The sequence below is a fragment of the Hippocampus bargibanti genome, linkage group LG03 (genome assembly GCF_051943395.1).
Source record: "Hippocampus bargibanti isolate YZ-2025 linkage group LG03, ASM5194339v1, whole genome shotgun sequence".
NCBI classification, from domain to species: Eukaryota; Metazoa; Chordata; class Actinopteri; order Syngnathiformes; family Syngnathidae; genus Hippocampus; species Hippocampus bargibanti.
The window spans coordinates 24,634,990-24,644,208 of NC_142736.1; the positions used below are offsets into that span (position 1 = coordinate 24,634,990).

The 9,219-nt window shown below is 41.7% G+C and overlaps 1 protein-coding gene across 1 annotated transcript in view; it reads left to right on the forward strand.

Annotated features, from left to right (window-relative positions):
- Window positions 1–43: 43 nt before the first annotated feature.
- urb2 (URB2 ribosome biogenesis homolog) overlaps window positions 44–9,219 on the forward strand; it is an 18,219-nt gene continuing 9,043 nt past the window's right edge. The window contains exons 1-8 of the mRNA XM_088992748.1: window positions 44–114; window positions 713–856; window positions 981–1,157; window positions 1,827–2,872; window positions 2,987–3,125; window positions 4,473–6,855; window positions 7,850–8,010; window positions 8,283–8,393. Of these exons, the coding sequence (XP_088848874.1) occupies window positions 731–856; window positions 981–1,157; window positions 1,827–2,872; window positions 2,987–3,125; window positions 4,473–6,855; window positions 7,850–8,010; window positions 8,283–8,393 (4,143 nt within the window). The 5' untranslated portion in view covers window positions 44–114; window positions 713–730. The remainder of the gene's footprint in view (window positions 115–712; window positions 857–980; window positions 1,158–1,826; window positions 2,873–2,986; window positions 3,126–4,472; window positions 6,856–7,849; window positions 8,011–8,282; window positions 8,394–9,219) is intronic.

The window sequence follows — 9,219 nt, forward strand, 5'->3', positions numbered from 1 at the left end:
CTGTTTTAATAAATATTCTACTGCTTTGGTCTAGAGGACCGGGTACAAGTTGAAAGGTCATAAATGAAAACAGGAGGCACGTGTGTATTGAGAAATCTTAAATTAAATGTTAAGGTGAATGGCATTTATGTACCTATTGTGATTCATAAACTGCATTATGTCAGAGTATTGTTTACTCTTGCTGCTTTAGGATGAAAATGATTTGGGTTAAGCTGAGGCGATCGTTAGCCAAGCGTGCTAAATGACTAGCCATCTCTTCATAGCACAAGAAGTGTGTGTGCGTTGAACATTTAAATCATCATAACTTGGACACTAAACAATCGCAACTAGTATTGTGTACTATTTTAATCGTGTTTGTTCAGTTAATGTGTTGATTTTTTTTTCTTAAACCATATCTTAATATGTCATGTTTCTATTATACATTGTAACATTGATATCAATATTTTCGAACTTTTGACTTGTAGTTGATAAAGTATCAGTAAATACACATAACCACGTTGTGCATCTAATTTTGATTACATGTTGATGGACATGCAGGGTTTGTCTGATGAAGTTATTCGTTCATTGAACCAGCATTGAACCGTTTGACCTCAGTTGTGACCATGTAATGTTAACGGGGAAAGGGAAACCCCGATTAAAAAAATCACAATAGTTTAAAAGTGTAATACACGAAATGTACTCCAGCTATAATGCTTTTCATCCTCCTTGTCAGGTTTAATTAACAGTAACAATGGCTGCCATCTATTCTGGCATCCATCTGAAGCTCAAGAGCCCTCATACTCCATGGGAGGACAAGTTAAAGCTAGCACGTTTTGCCTGGATCTCCTCTCAGTGCTTGCTCCCCAACAAGGAACAAGTAGGTTAACGGTCATCTTTGCGGTTAACGGTCATCTTTCAAATGGCTACATTTATCTTCTTTGTCAAATTGATGTTACGTGGAGATTCATTCATGATGCACTCTTGATTTTGTACTGTTGTAGGTCCTGTTGGATTGGTGCACATATGCTCTTACAGGCTGGTATAATAAAAAGGTTGAGTTCTCACAAACTGTCCTTGAGGGCCTTTGGAGTTGCCTTAATGATTTTCTTCATAGTCGGAAGCTTCACATCAGTCTTAAGGATGGCAAGCTGGTCAGTGTGAGGCTCAACATGGCACAGGTGTGTGATTGTTATGAAATTGATTCTCCCATTGACATATTTTTAAGTTGGCATATGTTCTATTTTAAAATGATGTAAAATTGTGGGGGAAAGTTTTATCAGCGATTAAACGTTTTTAAAGTGTAGTTTTTAAATTAGGCTTGAATATTTTTTCTCTTATAAAAATAATAAACAGGGTTTAAGTTGTTCAAACTTTTAGAAAAATAAACACAAAACAAGAAAATATGATCCCAGCTATAAAAAAGGAAAGATCCCAGCTCTATTTAGGTGAGAGGAAGGGACTGGACGTGAGCATCAAATGTGTTTAATGACTATGACTATAGTACCTGTCAAATAATACAGGTGCAAAAAAAAGTTGGGGCAAAATCCCTGCTGGCATAATTTTCCACGCGAACAGCATCATGTATCACCCTATCAAAATAAGTTGGCGCAATCGCGGCGGCAGATATGGGAAACAGAATGCCCAATTCAACAAAGTGCAATGCATACTGAAAAGCAGCACTAACATATTCAAACAGCTCATTGACAATCGTGAACACGAGGTTTCAACATCATTTTTTTTGATGGATGAAAAAAGATGCATTTATTTAGAGTAAATAAATAATTTATGGAACAATTAACTGAAACTCGTTAAAGAGTGACAAATGACATCTTTTTTATTTTTTGTAGCTTCTCCTCAACCTCCTTGAGGCGTGTTCCAGCACCCCCACCAAGCTATCAGTGGGTGTGTCCACTCTGCTGAGTGTGTGCCAGGGAATTCTCTCATCCTCTACTCTCTCGTCTGTGTTCACCACCAAGTACGAAGTCATGGTCAGTCTGACGGTTCAAGTCTGCTCCTTCGCCTGCCATCAACTGCAACAAGCTTTGCCTTCGGGATCCCATCAGCCTGAACTCATAACTGACACTGACAGTCTTCACGCAAACGATCTGGACTCTCAAACTGAAGTGATTCTTAATCAAGAGCTCGAGGAGAGCCCGAAGAAAATCACCAGTGGAGCTAATCTGTTTGAGCTGTTGCTTCAGGTTTTAACGTCGTATTTCTCAGTTCAGCGACGACAAGCCAATTCAAACAGAGTTTTCACCTTGGTAACAAACCAGCTTGTTAAGCCGTTATTGCTACTCAGACACATGCTGACAGCTGCAGAGTACGTTCCGTCCCACACCCAGCTGAGTCTCCGCCAGCATCTTTGTAGAGACGTTCGGGTCAGGATAGATTCCATCCTTCAGTTGTCGCTCTTCTCTGCCGAGCACCTGGCATTCTACAAAGAGGAGCTTCTACCCTCCAAAGGGGATTCTGGGAAACGCGCACCTGGTGTGACAAAAGGCTCCCTACAGCCAGCCCATGCCGTACTATGCAAATTAGGCTCTTGTGACCCACCACTGCCTTACTCAGTGAAGTCAAACAGCGTCCCATTGCTTTTTAAATTCTTTCTTGAAAGCTACAGAAAATGTCGAGCGGAAAATGAAGAAGAACACAGGATGCTGTGTTTCTATTACCACACAAAGTTGTTTCCTGCTTTGGATTTGTCCCCCTCCGACCTCCCCTGTTCGCCGGAAAGTTGGTGTCTTGCTCTGCTGGCTGTGGAATCACTGCTGAGCCAAGCACTGTCTGCAGATATTTATAATGTGGCAGCAGACAGAATAAGACATGCAGAGGTCCAACTCACCTTCTACAAAAGCCTCACTCAAATTCTCTTCAATCAGGCCCAGCCGAGGTAAATCACTGTTTTTCAACTTCACTTTCGTGTTATGAACTAAGATCTACTGTATACGCGTTTCAACTGGTGATGATGTGCTTTAACCCAGCATACATCTTTTCTGTATTTCAGCATCCCTGCATGGTATCGCTGTTTGAAGGTTCTTCTGGGTCTCAACCACATGATTCTGGACCCATACTTTGACGAGTTGTTATCTTCAGCCTGGGTTAATACTGACTGTATGGAAACACGAGTCCAACGGGCCCGACAGGTCTTGATGCACCGTTTGTTTGTTGATTCGTTTATTTGTTCATTTGTACATTCACCCACCCGACCCATTCGTTCATTTATTTGTTCATTCATCCATCCAACCCACCGGACCCATCTATATATTTATTACAGTAATTCAGTTCATTACTTCATTAATTTGTTCATTTGTCCATTCGTTCATTGTCAGAGATATGACAGTCAGACAACGTGGACAGAGACTCAGAACCAGAAAGATTGTCCCCACTGCCAGCAGGAGACGCAGTCATCAGATGACATACGTCTGAATTCTGCGCCCCTCTGCCAAGCTATTTATTGAGAGTATATGTAAATTAAAGTGATATATTAGTAAAACATAGTTTTCTTGATTTGCATACCACGCCTCTGGGCGTTCTGAGCAACAACAGATGTAAGCAATAAAACATAGACATTTTAATTGGTTGTCTTTTCCAAGAACTGATAAGTTTGTAATTTGGCGCTTGTGCAGGATGTTTAAGCCGTAAATAACTTTGGTGAAAAAGGAGTATCTAAAGCCCTAAATTCTGTGCAAGGCCGGACCTTCTAGAATCTAGATGGAGACGACAGTTCACCTTGCCGTGTCTGTTTCACTCAGATTTACTGTGGCCATCTGCGCTTTGACTGTAGGCCCATTGTTTAGTTGGTCAGCAAAGCACGGCACTTTTAAACATGATAAATTATTATTCTCCATCATTCATTCATTCATTCATTCATCCATCCATCCATCCATCCACCCACCGGATCCATCCATTCATCCATCCATTTATTACAGTAATTCAGTTGATTCATTCATTTGTTTATTTGTACATTCATCGACCCACCGAGCGGACCCATCTATTCATCCATCCATCCATTTATTACAGTAATTCAGTTTGTTCATTCATTCATTCATTCATATATTTGTTCATTCATCCACCCACCTGACCCGCACAGCGGACCCATGCATCCATCCATCCATTTATTACAGCACTTCTCTTCATTCATTCATTCATTCATTCATTCATTCATTCATCAATTAACTTACCCACCAGACCCTTCCATCCATCCATCCATACAAATATCTATTACAGTAATTCAGTTCATTAATTCATCCATTCATTCCATCCATAGGAACTAAGCAGGACAATACATTGATATGAGCGCTAAACAAATGTAATGTATTCTTTTTGCCCCCCCCCCACCTCCCCCTTCAACAACCTTCACCCAGGCGACAATAACTATTTAAAACTTGATGCAAAGAGGTGCAAATTAATAATTAAGGGATCGGAAAGTACAAATAAGAGTTGGCATTATCTGGGCTCCTTTTTAAGACATTTTTTCCATTCCTCAATAGATGATGCTGTGCAGTCTACTCCAAACATACACCAAACTCCGTCAGCTCCCTCACTTCTTCTCTGAGCTCCTCTCGGTGATCTGTCAGCCATCTTTTAATAAGGGCCGACCCCCTCTGCTGCCCGCCGGCATTTCTGCCTCACTCAGGAACAGCATTCTGGATATACCTCCCTCACAGGGCTTTGAAATTTGCTCTTTAGTGGTGGAGAACATGAGAAAATATGTTTTACCTGGCCTGGTAAATGAAGATGGAAAGGCAGAGAAGATGGAGATTGGTGGAGTGAATGGTGAAGTGATGAGGGATCGGCAGCGGGAAGATGCACCAATGATGCTTTTCAGTCTGAGCCAGCTCCTTCACGTTGTTTTGTTCAGTCTGAAGACTCTCGACAATGCTTCTCCTCTCCCCTTAATCAGACAAGGTCAAACCTTGATGGAGGAAATACAGAAGCTTCTAGACGACCTGTTGCGACTTTTGTCCAAAGAAAGCAAGGCTACAAAAGTAAAAGTGAGTTCTGTTCAGAAAGCAAAGAAGAAAAGAAAAAAGAAAATTGATCTGGAAGAGTCTCCAAAAGGATCTAACGCTCTATGGCAGCTGAAAACCCAAGATTCCGTAATTCTGCTCAGATACAGTTGGATAGAAATGGACACTCTCTTTCACATCTACTGCAGCAAATACACACCTCTTGACTCCAATGCCGTAGCATTAACAAACATAGAGAATCTCCTAAATTGTGAGATACATTCTGTACAATTGCATCCAGGCAGTCCCGTCAGCTTTGTGCATCTGAAGCTCCTCACTTTGCAACAGATAAAGAAAGTTTTGTTGGACTCCGCCTCGGTCGCAGAACCAAGTACGTCAGAGTCCCTGCAAAGGGCAGTCGGATTTATTTTGGCTCGAGATGAGCTCCGGTTATGTTCAGAAGGAGATCAGCTGTGGGACGGGCAGATGAGCAGTGTGGACTCCAACTCTCATCGCGTTGCACACTGGTACATTGTCATAGCTAACCTACCTTTGCTGGCCCCTTACATGAACAGGGAAGATGTCAACTGCATGACAGATGTTCTGGTTACGTCGTTACTGAGCAAGCAGTCTTGCAAAAGCAACGATCAGCTCTCGGTCTCCCTCATAACCTCCAAGCTTATTCACAGCTCTGTTTTGAGCGAGTTGCCATCGATCTTCTCCTCTACTGTTGGTTCAATAACACAAAGGATTTTCGGGGTTCTTACAGCCGCACACGCCCCTCGAGTTTGTCCAACCCTTGAGAAGTATCAGGAATCACAAAAGGGTGAGACGGAGCTTTTGTCCGCCTTTGTGAAACAGACCATTCTAGAGGACATGCAAGTGTCATCGCAGTCTGGCAAAATGTTTTTTCTATTGAGCGATGCTCAAACCAAAGAGCTGATAGACCTACTGTCAATCTTTTCAAGCCTTAACTCAGATGGGCTGAACTCTGAGGACCTGTCATCTATTTTCCTCCTCCTTGCTTTCTTGCTCACATCCACCGCTTGTTATTCAGAAGTTCCATATTCAGCGTATTGTTGCGCCCAATTCCAAGTGAAGCTACTCAAGATACTTGGTTGTCTTTTGGAGGGCAAAAACTGCCCAAGTGTTCTGAAGATCATTCACGGAAGCACTCTGCTGCAGGTCGTAGTGTCCGCTATCCTCTGGCACAGCAAGAAAAGACGATTCAGATCCACCAACAGCTCGGATTGGTTGGATATGTTGAAAGCCACCGAGGACTTCATCAAATATTTGGTCAACTTAATTCTGATCAGGAACAGCAGCGTGTGCCTCAACCTGGACCAGATTGTCTCATTTCTTACCAGTGAAGACACCACATCACACACTGGCGACTCTATCATGTCTGTACACGTTCTACTGGCATCGTTGGCCGCCACCTCCAAGGCGATGACGTCTTACCTGGGAAGGACTAAATCAATGGATCAAACCTTAATTGAAACCCTTGCAAGAACTGCCTCCTCAATGGGATCAGCTGTGGAATCAGTCCTGAAGGCCCAGCGCGTCAGCGACACTTATATGCAGCCGACTTCCTCGCTAAATCCCGCCTTTGTGGTTGACACCGTCATGGTCATGCTGCGGTGTGAGATGTACACCTTGGCAGTGGAGGGCAACGATAAAACCATTCTAAGACAGAAGAATCTTTATCAGGGTTTCTGCCAGCAAATCCTGAGAGAGATGACCTCCGCAGCCAGACCCATGGATTTCCTCGTGTCATCGTTGAATTTCATGGCACTGTTCTACGTGGCAATGATGAAGACCTTGGCAGGAGAGGAGCAGGAAGAAGAAGAAGAAGAAAAGAAGAAAGTAGAAGCCATGGAGTTATATGCTCAGATTATTCAAAATGTACACAAACTTTTGACAGGTATGTACTTCCCTTGTGCCGTTATCCAAATTGATTGATACACTATCTGGACAAAAGTGTAAATAAGGATGATTGAGAGCGTCATAGCTCTTCTTGAGTGAATGCGGAATTTGGTTGTTGACATAAGTGGGAATTCTTGTACACATGCAAAGATGGATGGAAACAAACTACATTTATTTGACTACAATCACCTTAGAAACATTTGGGCGAAATTTTACTTCTCAGAGCACTTTTTAACTCATTCACTGCCAGACATGGCCAAATGTGTCCACTGAAGTGCCAAATTCATTCGCTTGGCGAGAACGGAATTGTATCATTCCAATTTTCTGGTCAATTAATGTGCCACACAGTGCTGTATTTTGCCGAATTACTTGATAACAATGTCATAAAGCATTTTATGTGAAAATCAACTGTGCGTTACAATGGCTAACTAGCGACCGGGAATTCTGTTAATAATATCAGTCGCCGGACAGTGTCGAACAAATGCATTTATGTTTGGAAGCGCATTGCTATTGGTCTAATTATGTTCCTGGGTTTGCGTTAAAAATCTAACAACAAAAGTAAGGATGGAAATAGTACTTAGTATGCCTAAGTATTTCTCAAAAGATGGTTGCTCAAGTTTACCTCATACCTGGGACCACTCGGGACTCATCCAAGCATGCCTTTATGTCAGTGATTTTCAACATGTCCCAAAATGCTTGTGTGCGATCGGAGATCCAATTTTACTTAATTGGGCCAAAAAGTGTGATTTATTCACTGAAGTGTCTTTGTTAATCAAGCTACCCCGGTGACATACAATATAGTGAGAGGCAGAACACTTAAATTCTCTTCAACTGGATGGCAGAAGTTTCACAATTTATTTTGATATCCTCCCACCAGTTTCCATTCATACAACAAAATAAGTTTAATGTGTTGTTTCAAAGGCCGATTTACTTAAGTGAAATTGAGTTTGGAAACTAAATCATAATATTGTCTTATTGAATGTTTTTTTTAGCTTCATGGCTATCCCCATCTGACATTTGTGAGCTGGAGCCAGCCGTACAAAATCTGTTGCACCACCTTCTGGAGAACAGCAGCCTCTGCGAGTTCAGCATGTTGCTCACTATGATCAACGATGGCTTAGACACTTGCAAGCTGAGCCCTGATAATTACAAGGTGTGATTTTCTTCTTGTGTTTTTGCACTGGTAGATTAACTTGACACCAATCGGTCCCAATACGAGCAGCATGTTTATTATTGCGGCTGTAATTTGCAAAGTTGTCAACCATTTTGCATCTTTTTTTTAGATCTGTTTCTTAAATATTTGCCACAGCTCTCGTTTTAATCATCTTTCCGTTCTGCAGGCGTATTTTATATTGTAACAATTGAGTGTGTAGTGTTGGACAAAAGCGTGTTATCTCACTCTGGCCTCGATCTGCTCCTCTCCAGGACGTATTGGCTGTTGTCATCATTGCCAAGTTGCTATCCTGCTGTCAGTTACCTGAATCTTGCTCCAAAGCTCTGTGGTTTGTTGTACCACAAATTCTGTCTGCCATGGTGGTAAGCAAAGTGTACACAAACCGTTAAAAACAACCCGAAAAAAACATGTGAGCCTATAACATAACAGATGTCGTTGTTAGTGGTGTATTTTTTTGGGGTACTTACTGGACTGTCCCAATGTACACTCATCATTTTGTACAATTTGTACAAATAATTTTTTAATGCAATCAGAGGACGAACTCTTGATTGACTAATCACGTGCACAATCAGACCTTTGAAAGAAGCAGAATACATGATAAAGAGAAACACAAGAGGCCGGTCGCCGTACTGAAATTCTTCATCTCCAATCGTTTATTGACAGCCTGCCAGAAGAAGACAACCATTAGGAGGGATGACTTGTCGGCCACATTACAATCACACACATGCGTGCGTGCAAATGCTTCGTTCATGTCATGAAGCTCCAATGTGTTTTGCGTCAAAGGTGCCAGAAGCACCACTTGTTTACATGCACTCATGGATAAGGCCAATTAAGAAAAAAAACGGGTTGTTCTGTTAATATGGAACTATTCTAAATAATCAGTCATTCAAAACACATGCATCTGCAAAGTTTCCCCTGTTGTAATATCTTGCTAGCATACCGGTAACTCAATTATGTTATGCCCCCTGCTTCCCCCCCCAAAAAGTCATTGATTTTTGTTTAGCTAGTTTATTACACATTACCATTGACCTACACAGCGGTGATGTCGTTGGGCTGTGGACGAACCACTCATATTTTTATGCAGACCAATAAATTTGAAATAATAAAGAATTCATATGACAGTCCTATTGCAAAGTGACCCACAAGCCTCAGTGGAATTAAAGGAACTGAAAAAGGATTCATATGTAT